The sequence below is a fragment of the Baudoinia panamericana genome (genome assembly GCF_000338955.1).
Source record: "Baudoinia panamericana UAMH 10762 unplaced genomic scaffold BAUCOscaffold_14, whole genome shotgun sequence".
Lineage (NCBI taxonomy): Eukaryota > Fungi > Ascomycota > Dothideomycetes > Mycosphaerellales > Teratosphaeriaceae > Baudoinia > Baudoinia panamericana.
Genome location: NW_006911270.1, coordinates 136,561 through 157,517, shown reverse-complemented (window position 1 = coordinate 157,517; position 20,957 = coordinate 136,561). Strand labels below are relative to the sequence as shown.

At 56.8% G+C, this 20,957-nt stretch overlaps 12 protein-coding genes across 12 annotated transcripts; 8 read left to right on the top strand and 4 right to left on the bottom strand.

Annotated features, from left to right (window-relative positions):
- Positions 1-724: 724 nt before the first annotated feature.
- BAUCODRAFT_42625 (uncharacterized protein) lies at positions 725-1,987 on the top strand (the record flags this gene model as incomplete). Its single annotated transcript, XM_007682780.1, has 2 exons — positions 725-1,524; positions 1,639-1,987. Coding segments are annotated over 2 exons (1,149 nt in total), but the record flags the coding sequence as incomplete, so codon positions are not given.
- A 302-nt stretch (positions 1,988-2,289) lies between these two features.
- BAUCODRAFT_298433 (uncharacterized protein) lies at positions 2,290-2,917 on the top strand. The gene is made up of 2 exons (XM_007682925.1): positions 2,290-2,850; positions 2,903-2,917. The coding sequence occupies exon 1, from the start codon at positions 2,328-2,330 to the stop codon at positions 2,796-2,798; it is 471 nt and encodes a 156-aa protein (XP_007681115.1). The 5' UTR covers positions 2,290-2,327; the 3' UTR covers positions 2,799-2,850; positions 2,903-2,917.
- Positions 2,918-3,205: 288 nt separating this feature from the next.
- BAUCODRAFT_570143 (uncharacterized protein) lies at positions 3,206-4,517 on the top strand (the record flags this gene model as incomplete). Its single annotated transcript, XM_007682924.1, has 2 exons — positions 3,206-3,712; positions 3,803-4,517. 2 exons carry the CDS (start codon positions 3,206-3,208, stop codon positions 4,070-4,072), a joined length of 777 nt encoding a protein of 258 aa, XP_007681114.1. The 3' UTR covers positions 4,073-4,517.
- Positions 4,518-5,067: 550 nt separating this feature from the next.
- On the bottom strand, positions 5,068-6,723 carry BAUCODRAFT_38691 (uncharacterized protein). Its single transcript, XM_007682690.1, has one exon. It carries the CDS (start codon positions 6,490-6,492, stop codon positions 5,404-5,406), a length of 1,089 nt encoding a protein of 362 aa, XP_007680880.1. The 5' UTR covers positions 6,493-6,723; the 3' UTR covers positions 5,068-5,403.
- A 116-nt stretch (positions 6,724-6,839) lies between these two features.
- BAUCODRAFT_38689 (uncharacterized protein) lies at positions 6,840-7,365 on the top strand. The gene is made up of 2 exons (XM_007682689.1): positions 6,840-6,906; positions 6,958-7,365. Exon 2 carries the CDS (start codon positions 6,982-6,984, stop codon positions 7,150-7,152), a length of 171 nt encoding a protein of 56 aa, XP_007680879.1. The 5' UTR covers positions 6,840-6,906; positions 6,958-6,981; the 3' UTR covers positions 7,153-7,365.
- A 50-nt stretch (positions 7,366-7,415) lies between these two features.
- BAUCODRAFT_126577 (uncharacterized protein) lies at positions 7,416-7,706 on the top strand (the record flags this gene model as incomplete). The annotated part of the gene is made up of 1 exon (XM_007682923.1): positions 7,416-7,706. The coding sequence occupies one exon, from the start codon at positions 7,416-7,418 to the stop codon at positions 7,704-7,706; it is 291 nt and encodes a 96-aa protein (XP_007681113.1).
- A 53-nt stretch (positions 7,707-7,759) lies between these two features.
- On the bottom strand, positions 7,760-11,636 carry BAUCODRAFT_298259 (uncharacterized protein). Its single transcript, XM_007682922.1, has 2 exons — positions 7,897-11,636; positions 7,760-7,835 (listed from the first exon to the last, which is right to left on the bottom strand). Exons 1-2 carry the CDS (start codon positions 11,435-11,437, stop codon positions 7,813-7,815), a joined length of 3,564 nt encoding a protein of 1,187 aa, XP_007681112.1. The 5' UTR covers positions 11,438-11,636; the 3' UTR covers positions 7,760-7,812.
- Positions 11,637-11,828: 192 nt separating this feature from the next.
- On the top strand, positions 11,829-12,375 carry BAUCODRAFT_126575 (uncharacterized protein; the record flags this gene model as incomplete). The annotated part of the gene is made up of 3 exons (XM_007682921.1): positions 11,829-11,940; positions 12,000-12,019; positions 12,097-12,375. 3 exons carry the CDS (start codon positions 11,829-11,831, stop codon positions 12,373-12,375), a joined length of 411 nt encoding a protein of 136 aa, XP_007681111.1.
- A 199-nt stretch (positions 12,376-12,574) lies between these two features.
- BAUCODRAFT_126574 (uncharacterized protein) lies at positions 12,575-12,877 on the top strand (the record flags this gene model as incomplete). The annotated part of the gene is made up of 1 exon (XM_007682920.1): positions 12,575-12,877. The coding sequence occupies one exon, from the start codon at positions 12,575-12,577 to the stop codon at positions 12,875-12,877; it is 303 nt and encodes a 100-aa protein (XP_007681110.1).
- Positions 12,878-13,861: 984 nt separating this feature from the next.
- On the bottom strand, positions 13,862-16,107 carry BAUCODRAFT_97744 (uncharacterized protein; the record flags this gene model as incomplete). The annotated part of the gene is made up of 3 exons (XM_007682919.1): positions 15,950-16,107; positions 14,771-15,334; positions 13,862-14,629 (listed from the first exon to the last, which is right to left on the bottom strand). Coding segments are annotated over exons 1-3 (1,395 nt in total), but the record flags the coding sequence as incomplete, so codon positions are not given.
- Positions 16,108-16,283: 176 nt separating this feature from the next.
- BAUCODRAFT_126572 (uncharacterized protein) lies at positions 16,284-17,579 on the top strand (the record flags this gene model as incomplete). The annotated part of the gene is made up of 3 exons (XM_007682918.1): positions 16,284-16,427; positions 16,488-16,540; positions 16,601-17,579. The coding sequence occupies 3 exons, from the start codon at positions 16,284-16,286 to the stop codon at positions 17,577-17,579; spliced, it is 1,176 nt and encodes a 391-aa protein (XP_007681108.1).
- Positions 17,580-18,708: 1,129 nt separating this feature from the next.
- On the bottom strand, positions 18,709-19,518 carry BAUCODRAFT_45007 (uncharacterized protein; the record flags this gene model as incomplete). The annotated part of the gene is made up of 1 exon (XM_007682784.1): positions 18,709-19,518. A coding segment is annotated over one exon (810 nt), but the record flags the coding sequence as incomplete, so codon positions are not given.
- Positions 19,519-20,957: the final 1,439 nt, after the last annotated feature.

The window sequence follows — 20,957 nt, the reverse complement described above, 5'->3', positions numbered from 1 at the left end:
ACTTGAGCCTGTCCACAGGGGCGACTTGCAAATCAAAACCGTCTTCTCCTGTCTCAAATCAAGACGCGCTGACTCCGCACGCTACGCGAGTCACAAATATAAGCGCTTTGGGGCTTTGCCAAAGCATCTGTGCTTTCGAATGTTGTTGACTTGTGGGCCAAGCCAGGATCAGGGGACTTTCAGCCGGCCTTCCTAGCTGTTCCAACATCACGCTCCGCCTTGCTACCTGTAATTTGGAGGAGGATTCGTCATTCACTGATCTCGGGCTGAAGTGCTTCACTACCGGTTGTTGACCCGAATCCTCTAACTCGGACGGTCCCAAACTCGACAGCGCGACATTTCGATTCTCCGGCACTAAATCACGTCTATATTTCATGAACAACCCGACCTCCAGGGCTTGTATTGCTCATAAGAGCACTACCGCTTATCTGCTTCTCTACCAGATATGCCGTCCCGGTCACGCTCAATCTCGCGGTCACCGCAGCCTGGCGAGAGGTCATCGACATTCGGCTTTTTCATATCTTCGAGGCCTTCGCACGCCAGCTCGCGGTCGATCAGCGTAGTAGACGTGCCGGCCCAGCGAGCAGATATGCAGAGAAGCCTCTCCACAGGCTTGTCTAGCCAAACGGCTGTTCGTAGTATGCGGAGACTGGAGGCTCGTCGTCAGATGGAAGAGAACAACTTCCTGACTTCGAAGGCACGCACGCAGAACCTCAACCCACCAATTGACATGCGATCACTGGAGTACGCCTTGCCGCCCGACGAGAACCTCATGTGTCCAATCTGCCGGTGTCCCTACGTCGACCCTGTTGTGCTTGCAGAGTGTGACCACTGCTTCTGCCGCGATTGTATACGGCAGTCCTGGGCATCGACATACAACCCAATGGGTCCTCGGGGAGACTGTCCAACTTGCCGTACGCCCGCTAAGCTTGGCTTGCGTTCTTCTACCAACAGGATCCTGACGAACATACTTGATGATCTACTGGTGCAGTGTCCAAAGAGCGAAGACGGCTGCACAGCTGTCGTCAAGCGGGGCGAGGTTCTAACCCACATCAATATCTACTGCGGTTACGCCTTGCAGGAGTGCACAGGCGATGACTGTGAGTTGCCCATACGACGCAAAGAGGCCCCCCGAGGCTGCCAACACTATGGTGTAAGTTGCATTGACTGCCACGAGTCTATGTACAAATCAAATTTGGAACTACACTGGCGATCGATGTGCCCGGATCGCAGAGTGAGATGCGACCTTTGCAAAGGAGATGTCTTCTACCGCGAGCTTGACGTGCACAGCAAAGAAACCTGCCCCGCAATCAGCATACCATGTCCTGGCGCTGGGCTCGGCTGTACGAGTCGCAGTAAGCGCTCCCTGGCTGAGGTGCATGCCAAAAGTTGCACTTTCGCGAAGCTTGCGCCAGTCATAGCAGCACAGAGCCAACGAATGGATGAGCACGAAGCGGCGCAGAGAGTCATGGGGAAGAAGCTAGAGGTACTGGAGACTGGCTTTGCGGCGATGGAGCAGATATTGTATCCTAAGTCGAACGCGGATGAGGGCGACTCCAGGATGGAAGAAGCAACCACCCTACCCGAAGACATGGCCGTCAGTGCGGCGGCATTCGTGTTTCCATCTCCACCACCGAGCGCAGGGCCAGAGTCGGGATTCCAACCCAACAATCGAATGACAGCAAACCCGCTTCCCGTTCGCAGTTTCCACGAAGCGTTACCCACCGAATTCGACACCGCATTCCCACCGCCTGCAGCAAACGGCCCATACACCTCTCCCTTACACCACCTTCTCTCTATGCATGAATCGCTGCGTGACGAGATGTCCCGCATGTCGTCTGCCCTTTCCGAGCTTGATGGCCGCCACAGCATGGCGACGCTCAACGAGAATCTGCGCACACGCGAGGAGATCAGCTACCTAGGCGCACAGGTGGCGGGGTTGAGCCGACAGGTGCATTGGTTGACTAGCGCGCAGTTGCAAAGACAACAAAGTGCTTCTGCTGCGAGTGGGAGTGGAGCGAGTCTTGTGGCGGACTTGGCTGGTGCCGGTGCTGGAGTAGAGACAGCGGTGAACACGGCTGCCACGGCTTTAAGGGGCGCCGCGAGAGTGATCAATGTTGGACAGGGTATGAGGCGGGGGTTGAGCGAGGAAGGGCGGACGAAGCTGTGAAGCGTAGCCTGCCGCGGCATGGTGTTAAGAACACGGACGGTCGTGGTCAGCAAGCTGCGCATGCATGCATTTCGAGACTCGCGTGCTGCCTGAATGGTGATGTGTTACGCGCTTGCACCCCCGAGTCGAAGATTATATCTCAGAAGCGACACGCCACATGCGAATTAGACAAACCATGGAGAACAAGTCAGGCGCCACGGCAGGACGAAGGGCGAGTCCGCCGACTGAGCCATCGGTATTACCATGCTATTACCTGAAGCTCACTCCCGGGCTCTGGGACGAGGTCTACGAGCTTGTCTTCACCGGCAACACCACCGCCGTCAGCTTCTGCACGCTTTTCAAGCCGAGTCCACGCGCGAAACTTGATCGGGCACCCGAATTGGTGCTCGCCGACCACCAGCTGCATTCAAGAACCCACTTCATCTACTACGAGTTGACTAGATTCAACATCCTCGACAATCTTACTACCTGTGGATGCTACTGGGAGATGTTTACCTCCCAAGATTCAGGGGCAATGCGCTACGTTACTGCGGATTCGACAGTTTCGCCGCGTAACTGCGTCCCATGGGCAATGAGGGAAGCTTCGAAGCAGGGATTGACCAAGACGGCCAATGGAAATCGGCCGTAATTCAGCGCACGCGGTGCGTGACACGCTAGGCGACAAGATCGCGACTGTTAAGGTCACTGTGCGCCTGCCCAACGGACAGAGAGTGTGGACTACAACACCGGAAGCGACGTTCGAGCGTCTGGTAGGGGTGAAGAGATGCGAAGATGCTGTGCTGGTCGGAGACGAAGAATGTGCTGATCACATTGTCCCCGCTGCAAGATGCATAGATTGCGAAGAGCCCACGCACTCACCACCGGCCCGCTGGAGGAACTGGAAGCCCCTAAGGCGGCGAGACTGGACTTTGCCCGCTTCATTGCCTACCAGCGCGCTTGATCATAAGAGCATAGTCACTGTTCCACCACTCCAAGATATGCTTGCTGCTACGCGTACGTATGAGCTCATCATCGTGCCTTTCCTTACTATAATACATGGGATACCCGCAGTTGCTCGCTTCGTCCGTGCTTCCAACGGCCGTACTTATTCTTCGGGCTCTTCCCTCCATCGTCACCCGACGTGCAAGCATTAACACCAAATCCGTCGAAGGCCAAGCCATGGGATCTATAACAAGCACATTAAAGCCACCATCACGGCCTAGAGGAGCATGCCGTCTCCTGAAGCTTCCATGTGAGCTACGGCTGCGCATCTACAGATACGTCTTCGCTGACAACACGGTGTCCGTCACCTTCTCGCTCGACCACCCGGCGTGGCCAGAATCGGCCTGTGGGGCGCCAGGAATCTTTCCGGCAAATAAGCAGGCCTTCGAGGAAGCAACCGACATCTACTACGATCTTACGGCGTTCATGGTGCAGTCGGGAAGCCAACGGTTCAACCAGTTTGATCAAGCATTCTATATGCCTCGCAATCTCCAGATGTTGAAGAATGTTCGGTACGACACCTATGCAGACCTCGAAGAAGAACCTTCTAGGGATAGGTGGGTGCGTGAAGTCATCTGGGATCACGAAGGCGCCGTGGGCTGTGGCGAGTGACACTGTTTCGTCGACAACACGCTGACGCTACTGGGGGAGCGCCTACGGGGCACTGCTGCAACGTTGCGAGTGAGCCTCAAAGCGAAGGATGATCAGAAAGTCTGGTTTGCTATGCCGATACAGACGTGGGACCGGCTCGCTGATGCTGCGTGGAATACGGCGGCTCTGCAGGGTGATGCCTTGGGGGAGGAAAGGGACGTGCCGGAGCAGATGGAGTGGTTCGAGCATGTGAGGGACAAGGCGGAGCTGGTGAAGCGGCATATGAGGGTTCAGCAAGTCCTGGTGCAGAAGCGTTTGGGCAGAGGTTGAGCTTAGCGAGCCTAGTTGAAGCGATGCAATCCGAAGATCATGCTGCTGGATGCCTCAACAGGTACCATCCAACGCGCGGGCGTACCCTGTCTTGCAACTTTACTTGTAGAAAGCCAAGAGATCTAGCTTTCGTGTGCCTTCCTCATCTGCACCAAGAGCGGCATGCGCCGTATGACTCATTGACGCTTCCAGTGAAAACGTCCTTCTGCAACTCTCCGATTGACCACCACCATCAGCAGTACATTCACGACACGCAAGTCACCCTGTCAAGATGGCGACCACATCTACGACAGATGACCCACCTCAAGCTCCAGAACAAGCAGGTACACCAGTTCCTCGCTGCTACATGCTCGAGCTGCCTCGCGAGCTTCGAGATATGATCTATAAGCTTGTCTTCATCGGCCAGACCGCGTCCACCACCCTCTGCGCCTATAAACAGTCGTCGGAGGGAACTGCACCGGGCCGTGTCGTCGCCAATCGTTAGCTAGAGTCCGTGACACTACCCGTATACTACGAACCGACAGTATTCACCGTGGACGAAGATTGCTTCGGGAGCGGCATGCCGTCACTGTGAGAAGCTTGCCTGAGCGCCGTAGCAATGCTAGGCAGCAAGCTATGCGCGACGTTCGGTACGACCATGCGTTCTATTATTGGCCATGGTTCGAGGACCGCTCTTTGAGTGAGAAGGAGCATGACCGGGTTGAATGCGACTTTGCTCAAACTACGCTGGAGCAGATGCAGAGAGGGTTGGACGGGACACGTGCGACGGCTAGTGTCATCATTATGCTTGGTGACATACAAGCGACGTGGACGACTAACCAGCTGCAGGCATGGCGGAGGTATTATGGGGAAGATACCTAAACGAAGCTTTCGTGGCGACATGTCTCAAGGTATCGGGTATGCTGGGGTGGCAGAGAAGCCCTTATCAGCGGCAAGCGTATGTCACGGGCGAGCGTGTGAGGCTGGCAACCGCGGCACGATGGTTTCGAAAGACGCCGTGGCAATGATGATTTGCAGGTGCGGTACCTTGGTCTTCAAGGTCATTTACTAATTCTTTATGCAAGCACGTGCTGTCCCTGCCAATGCAATGCCTCTCCCATCGCCATTGCCACGAGCTGGAGCACGTGGTGCGTGCCTCCCATCATGGCACTGCTTGGGACCCAAGCGCATGGGCTTTTGCAGCTTCGTTAGTGCAGGGTCAAAATCCAGTCAGCTCGGCTTGCAGCTTTCATTGAGTCCGACATGCTGTAACCCTTCTCGTACATAGCCACAATCGTACCTCAATCGGGTGAGGCAGCCCGAGCCCATAATCGTCCATAAAGTTCAGACCATTATGTCTCATCCCCAACGTTCCCATTTGGCTCGGCGGCCACCTGCGGCATCTCGCCTCCATTGAGCTGAGCCAAACGCTCCTCCTCCTTCCTCTGCCTCGCCGCCTCCGTCTCCCTCCTCAAGGCCTCCAGATTCCACGCACCATCATCATCCTCATCACCATCGTCATCATCATCATCCTCATCCTCACTAGCCTGCCAATCGCCCTTCTCAAACATCGCCCTACCAGTGGCCTCCTTCATCTTCTGCGCCTCGGCCTCCGCAGCCTTCTTATCCAGCCGTTCCTTCTTCCACTTCGCAAACGACTCTGGGGTAACGGGCGTCAATGTCCCCGTCAACTTATGTCTCTCGCTCTCCAAGAAATCCTCCAACGTCAGCGTAGCCAACGGACTTTTATCCATCAACGCCTTCTCCGCCGCCCGCTGCTCCTTCGTCTTGAGCACAAACCCAGGCGGCAAACTATGCTTGTACATGCACTTGTCGCCTCCATTCGGACACGTCCAGAACCAACCATACTTCGCATTCTCCACGGCCTCAATGAAGAACTTGCACACCTTATCCGTCGTCGTCTTGGGATTGCCGTGTTTGCTCATCACCACACTGCGCAGCTTCTCCTCGTCCCAATCGGCCATATCGTCCTTCTTCTTCTCGTCCTCCTCTCCACCCTCGCCATCCTCGTCGCCTTCCCGCGTATCGGTGTACAAACTCCGCTTCTGCGTCTTCCGCTCTAGTTCGAGATCGTGGCTGAACTTGCATTTGCGTCCCTTGTCGCACATACCCTTCTTGAAGAACTGGCATACCACCGTCTTCGGGTCGACGCCGAACGGGACTTTCTGGTTGTTGACGGGTTTAAAGAGTTCGGCGGCTTCGAGCCTGGCTTTCTCGGCAGCGAGTTTCTCTTTCTCACGAGCGAGCTTCTCGGCTTCCTTCTTCTTCTCTGCTGGGCTGCCGGAAGCGGCCTGCGAGGCGGCGATCTGTTTGATCTGTTTCTGTGCGGCGCCACCTTTTTTGTTTTTCATGCCAAAGGTTTTGTCGTCGACTGTCGGCTTCTTCTTCGCTTTCTCCTGTTGGGTTCCCTTGGGCGCCATGGTGGGTGATCGTGGGCTCGTGAGCCTCGTATCCGGATATAGTTAGGAAGTATGGCTTCGTCGCCCCGGTATATACTAAATGTTTCGTGTTGCCGCGAATGGCCGTACGCTTCAGACTGCTGGCGAGGGAAAGCTCTCCATCTGATCCCGTCCTCTCCTTGCTGTGTTAGTGTCGAATGTAAATTGTGAAGTGAATGAAAGTTTCAAGACGAGCCCGAAGTGTGACGCCAGGGCACGTGCAAATCGTGGGGATGGTGGCGGTGGTTGCTTGGCGAGCGAGCGAGCGCTCGGCGTCGGCCAATCATTGACCCGAATGCCAGCTTTGGCAGGCACAGACTGCATGTGAACGGCCGACGGAGCCCTACCAATGCATCCAGCAGACCGATGACTGTGTGTGTCTCCCAAGTCTGCTCAGTATGTCGCATGAACCAACAACTTGTACAATCGGAAGCTGACATCCTCAAGTAGTAACACTCATCAGCAGCGACAATGATCTCCGACAACTCCCTCTACACCCTCGCCGTCTTCCTCGGCAGCGCCGCCATGCTACTCATCGTCCTCTACCACTTCCTCGAGATCAACGCCAAAGACGATATGAAAGCCGCGCCCGTTGTCAGCAACGAGCGGAAAGCCGATGCGCTGCCGGCCAAGGCGAGATGAGAGCAAGCTGAACAGGCTCCGGAGTGCTGCGTATGCAGATCGTTGGTGGGCCTAATCAAGCAATGGCTGTGGCTATGGTTGTGCGCGGTGAAAGAGGGAGAGGCCATGCGACGGCAGATACACGCACGCGATGGTTTGGGAGCTGAGGCATGCGCCGCAGGAAGGCCGAGCAAGCGAGTAGATTCATGGCCGGAAACCAACCGAGATCCGCTAGTACGTAGTCATATTGAGTTCGATTCCGGACAGGTAGCGATACTCATAAGATGCTAGACCTGCCCCCAAACTCAAAGCTGCACCGCACGAGAACCTCACTCTCCACCCCCTCGCTGCGAGTCCTCCCACCGCTCCCCCTCACTCTCAACCTCATCCTCAAAATCCTCATCATCCAAGAACCCCAACCTCCTCTTCCGATTCTCAAACACCGCCCCCGTCCTCCCAAACACGACCCCCACATCTTTCTTCCGCTTCTCCAAACCCTCCAGCTCCGCGTTCGCTTTCCGCTCGTCCATCGTCAAATGCATGCCGTGAGGCCCACGTATGGCTGCTGGCAGTAGGCTCGAAGTTGCTTCGGGTAGTCGGTAGTCGTCGAACGAAGGCCGGATGATAGGCGTGACGGATCGGCCGTGCGCGTCTGAGAGGTAGGCTTCGGAATCCGTGGCGTTATAATCTAGGTAATGCCGTTTCTGTCAGCCGTCCATCAGTACCAGCATCGAAATGGTACACGTTCACGACGGCTTGACGTACCAGAAGTTCCGCCTTTCGGCCCATCCCCCAACTCCCACGCCACAGGCATCAGATGCTTCTGGTTGACATGCTCCAGCCACGGCTCCAACGCCGCAAAAGTCGCCACATTTCCTTCATCATCCGCCTTGCCTTTGCCTTTCCCCTCTACATCCGGCACACACCCTGCCCATAGACATTCGAGTTCGCGGTTCTGGTTCGGCTTGCCGTGCACCTTAATGACATGCTTCTTCAACGTCTCAAGATTATGCAACTCCGCTTTGCAACCTCGCCACTTACACCTCCACACCTGATACTTCGGCTCGATCTCCACAACGGTCTTCGGTGGTTTAGTGTCCTTCGATGGCTTAGAGCCCTTCGCAGGGTCCAGGCCATTCACTTCCCGCGAATGCACGGCCTTGCGCCACCCGACTGGCCGGCCTTTCTTTTTGATCACGTTGCCGTTTTCGTCAACTTGTCGGAAGGCGGCGTACCCAACAGGTGTGCCGCCTGGTGCAGGCACGGATGCGGGAGTCTGGCGAGGCTGGTTTACTGTCTGCCTTGGGGTATGTGCTCTGCTCGTGGGCTCGGCTGTTCCGCCAGTAAGCGTAAGGGTGCCGGTGCTCGGAAGCGTGCTCGTCCGCGGAAGGCTGCTCTTCGGCGGCCGTCCTCTCCGCTTGATGTGCGGTTTCATCAGCGGCTGGTCGCGTACGGAGGTGTAGCTGACGGTGCCGTCGCCATTGTCGACCGCTTGGCGAATCATGCGCGGTTCAGGCTCGGGATCAGGCTCGGAATCATCGCCTTCGTCATCAGCGTCGAGCGCAGCGTCATCGTGGGGCACCCTCGCATCGGCTTTGACAGGCTCGAGCGGGTCAATGATATCCCAGCGGATGGTGGCTAGATCAGCACGATTACCGCGCTGTCCGTCTACCTCGAACGATCCACCGTGGTCTCCAAGCAGCTTAGCCATAGTATGCAAATGCGAGTTCAGCGCCCGCATGTCCGGATGTCGACCCGTAGCAAGCAAGACGTCCCGCGCAATGGTCCGGTTGTCGTACTGGTTCTTCCTCGCCACGCGGTCACGCATGACAGGTTCGACAAGCATTCTGCCCCGGATTCGCTCGCTCTGCTTCGATTCCAATGGAGGGCCCTTGTGCTTGTGCTGCGGCTGCTGCTGCGGCTGGGGTTGATGAGGCTGCTGTACCATTTCCGCCGGTGGTGGTGGCCTCGGCGGTTGAACTTGGACGCCTGCGGATCCCCAAGGAACTGCAGCGCCTAAACCGAGTGCCGGTGTCGAACGGTGCATTGGATTGTAAAAGTCTTGCGCAGTCATTGGCCGGCGGAAGGTCGTAGACATCTGGGCGGTTGGTGCGGGAGGCTGTGGCAACTGTTGCGAGCTTTCAGCTGCGGACGGTGACGGCTGGAAGAAGATCTTCTTCGGCGGCGGCTCATCGTCAGAGTCTTCCGCAGTCAAATCAACAAGGTCATTGAAGGTGCGCTTACGCGCTGCCTCTTCCTTATTGGCTGGAGGACGGGGAGGCGGCTGTGGCCTGACTTCGGCCTTGACTTCTGGTGGAGGTTGAGACACGGATGGCGCTCGGACTGGTGGCGGAGCATGTTGCTGCGGTGTCGCAAAAGGTGCAGGGTAATAGTGCGGAGGCTGAACGGGCCCACCGGGAGGCATTGTGTTACCCATGCTGTTGACGGCACGAGCGGCAACCGACAGACTTGTGAAGGAAGGAGCCTCGTAGTCGACTGTAGCAGGCGCTTCTACATTTTTCTTCGGTCCAGCTTTCTTCCTGGGAGTGTTTGGCGAAGTGTTCGTTTGCGCTGCAACGCCATTAACCGTCGGCAAAGGGGCTACAGCTGTCTGCACCGCAGATGCCGATGGCTGTTGCTGCACCTGCGCCTTCATGCTGTCAGGGACGGCCTTGAGAAGCTCTCGAGCCAATGCTGAACGCTCGAACTTCAGGCCAAACTTCTCGAGCGCTTCGCATAGCCGGACATAAGACGGATTGCCGTCGAGGATTTTCAGTATATCCTCGCGTGCTACCTTTTTGCCCGCGGCATCGTTCTCTGCAAGGTTCGACAACCACTTCGCGGCCGCTTCAGACAGGATGCCCTTCTTATGTGGAGGCCACAGTGAGGTACTGGCTTGCGCATTAATCGGCATAGCTGCTCTTGGTTCGGGTTTCTCAGCTGCCTTCGATGCTTTGGCACTTGCAGGCGTTGACTTCGGCGTTTGGGTAGCTCGAGGCGCACCCGTGTTTGGCATCGCTGGAGTCTTCGGCTGCTGTGTTGGGACTGTTGGTACAGACGGTGGCGCATTCGGTGGCGCATTCGGTGCCGCTTGCGGAGACTGAGATGCTGTATGCGACGTACGTTCTTCCTCCCATAGCTTGGCGAGCATAGCAGGATTCTTTGCATTGAACTCTCGCATCTTCTTGAACATTGCACGCATCTCTGCCTCTTCGGAGTTCAATGGTGGCGCTTCTTCGGAAGCCACAGCGGCAGCCGAGCTCCCAGCCGCACCGCTTGCCGCCATCTTAGCCAACGTAGTAGCAGCAGACTTACTTTGACGTATTTCCTCGCGGGCCTTACTGCGTGCTTCGGCCTGACGAGCACCTGCCGCCTTCTTCGTTGCAGCTTCCGTCTCGGCATTCTGCTTCGCCTCTTCTTCTTTACGCCCTTCCTCCGCCATGCGATCTTCTTCAGCTGTGCGAGCTGCAAGCTCTGCGTCCCGCTTTCGGCGCTTCTCTGCTTCAATCCGCGCCTTGCGTTGCCGTTCTGCATGCTCATCGTAGACTTGCGACGGGTTCACGGTCATCGTGGTTGCTGACTGCGGCTCCGCGGATCCACTGGCCTGTCGGGTGTGTGTCCGTTGTACGTTCTGTAGACGTGGCGATGGTTGATGAGTGGTCGTAGCGGCAGGTCGTGTGGCTTGAGTGTTGCGAGTCTGCTGTGGTGCTTGCGCTGCATGCAATGGGCTATTGTACCGTTGCGGCTGCTGGACCTGCGATGGCTGTGTCGGAGCTGTGTGATGTGACTGCTGGGTGGCATTATGCTGCCGTGTCGTCGCCTGGTAGTTCTGTGCTCCATACGTAGAGTTGCTCCGCGTTTGATCGGGCGCACTGAGCCTGCCGAATGTGCCCGACGGAGCCTGACTTGCTAAATTCGTATCGCCGCTGGTATTATTATGGTAAGTACCGTAGTTGGCCGTGGTCCACGACGAGCCATCGTAACCGGCACTGCCAATGGCTGTTCCTGCCGTCTGCTGATTGTACCCTGGTCCGCTCAAACCGTTCGACGACGAAGCGGCTTGGTATGAGCTGTTGCCTGCTCCAGAGTTGGATCCATACTGTTGATTGTTGTATGTGCTGTTGTGTCCTTGGAAAGTGCCCGAGCCCGGCGCATTCTGATACCGGGTTGTGGCAGCAGAGGGATAGTTGGGCGCCGAGCTTGTCGAGGTGCCATACGTATACCCAGTGGGCTGATTTTGCTGACTGCCGACTGGATCGTAGTAATTGCCATTGCTGTTTGCGTTACCATAATTGCATCCTGACATACTGCCGCATAGGCTATGTTTCAATCCAGACTGTTGCGGAAACGCCCATTGCCGCTGTTTCTGTGAAGACTAGAGTGCATGCTCATATCGGCACCGTACGCGGGTTAGAGGCCAGCTCCAGAACCTCGCGACCACTTCTACGACGTATGGACACTCATCGAGCGCATTAGTGAAGCAGCTGCAACGCGCAATGAACGCCAATAAACGCGGTGATGGTCGTTGGAAGTGAGGACGGAACCTTCCGCCGCGGCATCGAGCCGCGCCAAGCAGTGGTCCGTGCGCTGTTGCGCGCTTCAAGCGCACATGAAATTTGAAGCATGAGACTGTCAAAAGTTCGAGCGGGCGACGACGACAACACCAACTCCGCTACACCACCCTCAACACCGCCACCATGACGAAGATCAACAGTCAGACACACTCCAGCCGGAGAAAGAGCCGCAAGGCTCACTTCTCCGCCCCGTCAAGCGTGCGCCGTGTGATCATGAGCGCACCGCTATCGAAGGGTAACCATCAACATATCCCTTTCCTTCGCCCACGAAACCCACCCACTGACATTTGGCAGAACTCAGAGATAAGCACAACGTACGTTGATCGCAATGCACATGATGTGTCCCTCCCTCGCCACCGCCGGAGAGGGGTCCCTAACACATCTATTGCAGGTCCGCGCGATCCCCATCCGCAAGGACGACGAGGTCGTCATCAAGCGCGGCAGCAACAAGGGTCGCGAAGGCAAGGTGACGTCCGTGTACCGTCTCAAATATGTCATTCACATTGAGCGGGTGTCGCGGGAGAAGACGAATGGACAGAGCGTGCCGATTGGCATTGCGCCGAGTAAGGTCGAGGTGACGAAGTTGAAGCTGGACAAGGATCGGGAGAGGATGATTGAGCGGATTGCGGCGGGGCGGGAGGCGAACAAGAAGAAGACGGCGCAGAAGTGATTCGGTTGTCGATGTAGCAACGGGGGAAGGCGCAATGTTTAGCGGGCGAAGGGTTGCCCATTGAGGCAGAGCTCACGCCAATATCAGCAAGATGTGAGATCACGAACCGCATGCTTACTTTGCTTGCACGTTCCCACGAGCCTCCAATCCCACACACCCTGCACCTACCGCCAGGATATCTACTTTCTAGCCTTACCCCATGGCTACTGCAGTTATACGACTAGCGAAGACTGACAGCTCAGGGGCTGGCCTTTCGTGCCACCCTTTTCTCGCCTGCAGAGCGCTCTTTGATGACCTTGCTGAGATGCAGTGCTTTGATGGCGAGAGACAGATCTCCATCGTGAAGACGACACTGCTGCGAGTCGACGCAACTAATGCCATGGTTCACCAGCTCTCTTTCTTGCAATCACGAGTCAGGGTTCCAAACTCAGCCGCCTTCGGCAGCGAAGCCTTCTTCTCCCCTCACCCGTTCCAGCTACATAACCTACAAAACCCGCTGTAATCCGGCTTGTCGTGCAAGTCCCGATGTTCTTACGGCTCGCACGCGGCACACCGCACAAAGGGATTAGTAGATGACCCCCGTGCGATGGTTCATGCTAATTCCGTAGCCCTGATCACGACGCCCGCGGCAGAACCTGCTCGGTCAAACCTTCCTGTGCGAAGAGGTTCGCCAATCGCGCGCTCGAATGAACTGGGACGCAGCACGCGGTTTGGCTCTCGAGGTAAGGCGGCTACTCTGATCTCTTCAGGTATTGTCTTTAGGCTGTCCCCTGCTCGGTTTCGCTTCCTTCCTACCGCGAAGAGTGACTGACAAGGCACTTTCCTCGCCTTCCTTTGCCTGCAGCGGGGAGAGCGAAGGCATGTTAGAGAAAGCTTTGCAGACATTGAGACGGTAATGTCCCGGTATACTGACTGGGCAACGTGTGGAGAGGTTTGAGGGTGCGGACTCTGCAAAGCAGACTCTGTTCGACAGCGAACAAGTTGGCGTCGCTTGCGGAGCTAGCGCCTCATGGTCATTACTTTGACCAAGTCTCATCTGGCACCATGAAACTATGTCGCATCTTGTGCCTCGTACTCGCAAAGCGGGTTCGGTGACTGGCGTAACTAGATATACACTTCCCCCCTTTCTCTCGAGTGTTTATCTTAACCACTGACTGCATAACATGGATAAGCCATGCCGTGAGCATGACCGTGACAACCTCTTCCAGACGCAAGGCTGAAGCACAAGCTGGCATGCCGTTGGGCACGATTGCGAGAGCGAAGGCGGCCGGACAACTCAATGAACGGCCACGCGCGCGGTCCCGGCCATCGACAACGCTCCGCCATCTCATCGTACGCACGAAATGCGTGCCCAGCGATAGACGTCATCCCTCTACGCAGCACCACCAACAACCACCCTCCTCTGCAATCGCGCCGAGTGGTGCTTTCACCACCCCGCCCTTCCCCTCCCCCCATAACCACCACTCGAGATCCCCCCAACAACCTCCCCCAACCTGCCCAAAACCAACTCATTAACCCCCTCCCGACACTCCCCCACCACCCCCGCAACCGCCAAAATACTCTGCTCAAACCCCCTCAACGTGTCCGCCAGTTCTCGCACAGTCTCCTCTCCACCACCACCGTTCTGTCCACCACTCAGGCCCGCACGCTTAGCAGCCAAGCTCCTCGCCCGCCCTACCGCCGCATCCTCCAACACGCGCATGTGGCCCTCGATTTCAGCAAGGTTGGACGTGTATTTGCCGAAAGTGGCTTCCAGATCCGAGGCGAGGGGGAGGAAGTAGTGGTTTACTAGGTCGGTGTCGTATTCGTCTTCTCCCAGACCCGTTCCTGGTTGGCCGGCGACTCCGACCCTGCCCATGCCGCTGCCAAGGTACGATGACGATCCGACGCCGGGAGCCTGGTAGCCGGGGACGGGTAACATGAGGTTCTCGGCAACACGCTGACAGCGGGCAAAGTCCTTCTCGTCCCTCCCCAACAGCCCCTTGGCGCTGTTCACTTCAACCGCGTCCTGAGCCAGCATCATCTCCACCCCTTCCGCTTTCTCCCTAACCACCGCCACGCTCGCCGGCACAGCCTCGACGTTCTCCCCATGCTTCGGCATGAATGCCTGGATACGGCGGCAGATTTCTTCCTGCTCGCGGATCATCTTGTCCACACGCTCGAAGTCATTCTTGACCTCATCCACGCAGTCGGTGAAGCGGGTGGTACCGCGGAGGTCGTTGAGGTGGACGCGTACGGCGCCGGCTTGTTGCTGCTGTTGGGCTTGTTGGAGGTTAGAGGCGGTATGTTGATGCTGCTGGCCCATGGTCAGTTTGCCCATGAATGGAGCGGGAATCTGAGAGGCGCGGAATTGGGAGGCGGCGAGGAGGGAGGCGTTGAGGGCGGAAGGGTCGACGGATTGCATGCCGAAGACCGAGGCGCCGTTGGGTCGATTTTGGGTGTTGGTTAGGGAGTTGGAGAAGAGACTGTTTGTTGTGGGTTGGCTAGCGGTCGGTTTGGCGCCGAAGAGTGAGGAGGTGTTGTTGTTAGTGTTGCCGAAGAGACTCGTGGTGGGCTGTTGTTGGTTTTGCTGGTTGAGGTTTGAGAACAAGCTGGCACCGGTGGTGTTGTTCTGCGCGGTCGATGCGCCGAAGAGACCCGTACTGGGCTGCTGCTGGGTAGTCGTGTTCCCGAAAAGGCTAGTGTTTGGCTGCTGCTGTGCAGTGGTGTTACCGAAAAGGCCGGTGTTGGGCTGCTGCTGAGTAGAAGTATTGCCAAACAAACTGGTACCGGGCTGCTGTTGCTGCTGAGCAGTACTATTACCGAAGAGGCTACCTCCAGAGGGCTGAGCGTTATTCGTATTACCGAACAGGCTGCCGCCAACGGGTGCCGCTGCATTCTGCGTAGAGTTTCCGAAGAGACCGGTTTGCTGCTGCGGTTGGGCAGGCTGGGTATTGTTACCGAAGAGACTGCTTCCTTGCTGCGGCTGCGACGCGTTTGCCGCGGCGCCACCAAAAAGGTTGCCGGCTTGTGAGGGTGGATTCTGTTGCTGCTGCGTGTTTTGTTGGGAGCTGCCATCACGGTTGAGTTCAGTCAGTAAAGCTTGCTCGAGGGCTTCGTCATGGGAGAGTCGCTGCACACGAGGAGGATGCACTAAACCCTGGGCCGAGATGGATGGTTTGGCAGGGACAGCTGAGGCACGAACAGACGTGGTGAGATCCTGGCCAGTCGGTAACCCACTGTTTCGAGCGCGTTTCGCAGCAGAGGGGGCTACTGCAGCTTGTGCATAGCTCGGATTCGCAATGAAAGCTGAGCCAGAAGCCGTAGCCGGAGTCTCGGGATGTGCAGAAGCAGAAGGTACGGTCAGTTGGCCGAGTGAATGCACGATTTGGATGCTGAGAGGTGGAGCATGGCTCACGACTCGGCGTGGAGCATTCATGGCCTGCTAACAGTCCTTTCGTGTGGTCCTGGCCGGCAGTTGCATGTACGTATTCCAGTCAAGTCCGATGCTGCCGCCGGTAGACACTGGGCCGTTTGCTGCGGCGTTCCCCACAGGTCCGGTATTTTTGCTGGAGATAGGAGAGCGGAAGTTTACGTACAATAGAGAATTGGTCGCGCCCGTGTTCAGGCTGAGCGAGTTGGAACGACCGAACGCCATTTTGCTGCTCGTTTCGCTATTGCCACCTTTGCTGTATTGTCGAGGCTAGCGCACGGGAGGTCCTGTATCACGTGAAGACGAAGGTTAGGTGAGGTGAGGTGAGGTGCGGTTCCAATGCGCGTCGCTTGAAGTCGGAGCGTGTCGAGCTAGCGGAGCTTGCCAAGAAGCTAGGACTACTGTAGCGCGAGTCATGGGCATGTACCTTCGACATCGACTCCATTGAATAGTTCTCTTCCATATACGACACTTTCAAGCACGACTTCACATCAACATGGAGGAAGAAGATGATGACTTCTATGGCGGTGTTGCCCGAGCAGAAGCCGAAGAGCACGTGACTGGGAACGGCGACGACGATGAGGTCAAAGGAGAGCAGATGGATGTCAGTGAGGATGGGGAGGACGAAGAGGATGAAGATGTACGGCGCGACATGTCCCATAGCCGAGGCCGTGGTTGTATAATTGATACGGCTAGATAGGATGTACAGTTCACCCTTGACAAGCCTGCAAGCACGAAACCCGAGCCGACGAGGTAGTGTCCCTTCCTTCTCTTTCCATCACATATCTTGCCGCCTGACACAAAACCCCACAGACCACCACCCAAATCAGCATCGGTAGAACGAGCAGTCACCGCGAGTGCCAAACCAGAACCCAAATCCAACGCCCCCAAGATCAAGTCCGAGCGCGCTCCCTCCTCCGCCCCTTCAGCAACCACAACAACAACAACCCAACCCCCACCCACCACCCACACCACATCCCCAGGCACAACCCTGACCCACAACTCCCTCCCCGGCACCTCCTACCCGGCCCCCCACACCTCCACCCTCAACCTCGACCTCATCCCCACCTGGCCCTCCACCCCCACCGGCCCCAAACCCCTCACCCACCTCGACATCGACGCCGACCTGGCCGACCACACCAAACCCTGGCGTCTCCCCGGCACGGACCAGACGGATTTCTTCAACTACGGCTTCGACGAGTATACCTGGACGCAGTGGTGCGTCAAGCAGCAGAGTATGCAGCGGGATCTGGGCGAGATGCGGGAGGCGGATGCGAGGATGAAGGCGATGTTTCAGGGAGGTGCTCCGGGCGGTGGGGCTCCTCCTGGTGCTGTTGGTGGGGGTGGGGGTGGGGGTGGGGGTGGGATGCCAGGGATGGCGGAGATGGAGCAGATGATGCAGGCTATGATGGCGCAGCAGGGGGGGTTGGGTGGGCAGATGCCGCCGGGGATGGGGTTCGAGCAGTTTATGGCGGGGATGATGCCGCCGGGCGGGTTGCCGCCGATGGGTGGGATGGGGGGAGGGCCGGGTACGCCGTTCCAAGGCGCGCCGCAGCAGGGTGGGTTTGGTGGGAATCAGCAGGGTGGTGTTTCGCCTGCTCCTGGAGGGCAAGGACAGGGGTTCCAGCCTCCGCAGGGACCGGGGGGTGGGCAAGGGCTTTTTGGCGGCCCGAATATGGAGGGGTATAGTGCGCAGCAGTTGGCCATCATGCAGGGGGATGATGGAGGCGGGGGTGGAGGCGGAGGTGGTGGCGGGAGGGGAGGTAGAGGAGGGAGGAGGAGAGGGTGGTAGTAAGCACGTTGGCCAGAATTTGTTTGCTGATCCGGAGGAGTGGGAAGAGCTTCATGCTACGCAAGCTTGAACCCTGCGTCTCGTCCAGCTAATCTGGAGTCGTGGAGGATCAAGCCACGCGTCTGATGTGAAGGCAGCATAGTACGTATTCATCCAGTTCTCACGGCCTGAAGGCGAACTAATAGTACAAAGGCTGATGATAGCAGACTAGGGAATCTATCGTTGAGCAGGCAGCTGGCTTTCCGCGGTGTATCCGCGACAAGAGCGGCAAGTGACCGCGCGACCGCACGAACGACAATTAGCTCAGGTGGTAGTATTGTCAGCCACCCTATCCGCAGAGCTCCTCGGACGATTAGCACATTCGGGAAGTACTTCGAGGGCAGCGGTAACCGGGATTACTCGCCGAGTCGCTTCGTGGTCGAGACGGCCTTGTGCGTCGCGGATTCTCGCTACTCGAGCCGTCTGGGCGGCAGGGTTGAGCAGATAGTCGTGGGATGGTTCTCGAGGGTGGTAAGGGAAAGGTCTAAGATACTGAATCCAGCTTGCTTCTCAGATCATACCGTTTGTGAAGCGGCAAAATAATCACTGCCCAATATACATTGCCAGAGAATGCTGGGTCACGCGAATGAGGCCAAACCCCGTACCGCATAATCCACCGTAATGGACCAAACCAAAGTATGGAAGTGAATGCACGCTGTTCTCAATCGCCGACGAAGCTAAGCAGAGACCTCTCCCCTCTCCATCGTACACGAATCTTCTCAGCCGCCAAGTCAGCATCAGCCTTCTCGAAACGCTTCCTCTGCACGCCCTCAAACGTCTCCGCCTGCACCGTGGAGATCAGCTGTATCAAAGCCTGTGTCTCCCGCGCATACACATACCGCCGCTCCGACGGGTCGGCCTGTGCGTCGAGCCGTCTGTCCCAGAGTCTGGTGTCCGCATGCGCAACATAGAGCATCCGCGGGTACTGCTTACCGTAACTTGATGATTTCCTCAGGAGACGGCAGGACGGTGCGAGGGTGGCGGTCACGGCACGACCTGGGCCGGGTACTGGTAGTGGGATCGTCGGCTGCTGAATTCGTGGTGCGCGCCGGAGCAGTTCGATATGCGCTCCCGGTAGCTCTGGGAAGCGTAGATGCCAGGTTAGGGTCACGACGTGGTAGCGTAGTCGGGACTTGTCTGCATAGGGGGCGTGCTTCTTGCCGTCGATGTTCGCGGGCCCTTCCCAGTTGAACGTCTCGAGTTTCTCGTGCAGTACGAACTTGGTCCTTTGCGGCTTGCCGTTGATGATGTGCGTCTCCTTCTCCTCGCTGTTTAGATCTCTCAGCCGCTCAACGATCGGCTTCAGCTGGTCGACTTTGTAATCGAGGGTTTCCAGTTCGAGCTTCAACACCTTGGTGCTGCGAAGGTCCGGAGTGTTGAGTAATGCAACCACCCACCGGTCTGCCAGACGTAGAGGTGCTTCGCGCTCCCAGTACCACCAGTCCGTGTGGCGGATAGTAACGTGGAACACCCTCGGCTGGAAGTCGCCGGCTTGCAGTCGCTTAGACAGGAAGAACTCTCGCAAAGCTCCGGGAGTGGCAGTAAGTCTCTCAATATTGCACATCTGCGCATACATGTGCAGGTGCCCGAAGTTCGCCCGATTGTGGTCGGAGAGTTGAGCCATCCACCACTTTGTCCTCTCGTCAGGCGCCGGACGGTAGAAGTAGTAAAGGTGCTCCGCTTGGAGCATTGGCATTGCGTTCGCTTCCAGCCATATTCGGCGACAGGTAAGTAGTAATGCGACGTCTGACTTTAATCGTGCAATATGGCCAGGACGGCAGTAGTACGCACTCTCCTCGAACTTGGCTTGAGGGTCTTCATAAGGCGCAGTAGCATACGCCCAAACGATATCACGCAGCTCCCGAGGCAGGTTGAATAACGAGCTTCCGGCCTGCTCGTTGTACATGTTGTGAGCTTGGTCCTCTCGGAAAGTGATCTGGATGTCACGATGTGTCCGTCTCTCGATAGTCGTAAGACGTCCATAAGGCTGCTGCTGCTGTTGCAAGGCCATCTTACGTTGCGTGAATCGCTGGGGTATGCGGAGCTGAGACCACGGCACAATCAGTGATATTGTCGTAACGATAACTATGCCTGCAAAGAGAGCTTGGAGGGTGCTAATAATCAATATGAAGGCCATGGAGCAGGCGGGGTCAATTAATGACTACAGTATGGCGGAGCCTGCCTGCTTTCATCCTGAGTCACTGGACTGCCGCTTGGTTTGCGGTGATGCCTGAAAGGAGCGAGCTAAAGTTTGGCCAACCCTATCGTCCCAATGATGTACAACGTGCCGCCGTGGTGATCCCGGCAGGCATGTAGCGAAGGATCCGTCTGTTATGAATGGAGTGGTCGCCTGAACGGCATACGGCACGGCTTAGTGTCAAGGTTTGTAGTCGCCAAGTGTTTGTGGTGCGATGGAAAAGCTAGATACTGTTTATTTTCGGAACAATGCTGAGGACATGTGCATCCATCAAGATGCCTCAAGTCAACACCGAGCCGCAATGGCGCTTCGCACATCCCTTTTTACTAAAACAATTGAACAGAGTATTATGTTGTTGCGACAACCTGAAAAGTCACCGAAGCTAACGTAGGCGGAGAAGGCGACCTGGGGCGCCTGAGGCACAACGAAAACATGCCTGGCCGTGGCCGAGGATGCCCAGTATGAGACATGATGATACAGCGGACGGAGCATAACGGTTTAGAGGACTCAATGAGGCATATCGTTCGAGGGCAAGCAATGAGGAGATACAGTCAGAAGGACCGGCTGCTGAATCTCAGAATCGATCGAACCGAAACACAGCACTGATCGGATAGCCTCTTCTTCGTTACCCAAGTCTCAACCAGGCGAAGCATGCGTCATCTTACCAATGGTGTCGCCATGAGCCACGGAGCAACGACGACAAGCATCCAGGCCTTCATGCCAGTGCCAACATATAGCGAGCACACGGCTTGCTAGACGTCTCGACCATTTTCTGCATGTTCGGCGGAAAGGTCGAGACCGCTTCGTTAACTCGCATACTGCTCGGCTGGTCCGCATACTACAGCAACGGTCGGTGGGTATTCGAGCGAGATTAATGCTCATGCAACCTATCAACATGATTCTCAGCCACACGAATATCGCGGCTCGCACGCAGATGCTCCGATAACATAGGGCCAACGGAGCGGCATGACCTGGGCAGAGCCTCAGACCTCCGCACTCAAGGTTCGGCAGCTTAACGCTTCCAAGTGTTGTTCCCCAGAAACACGAGGCTCCGCACGCCGCCTAGACCTTTCCAAGATCCTTGTGTGAAGTCAGCTGCACTCTCGGGTCAAAGAGCTCCGATGGCGTAGGCATGCGGATGC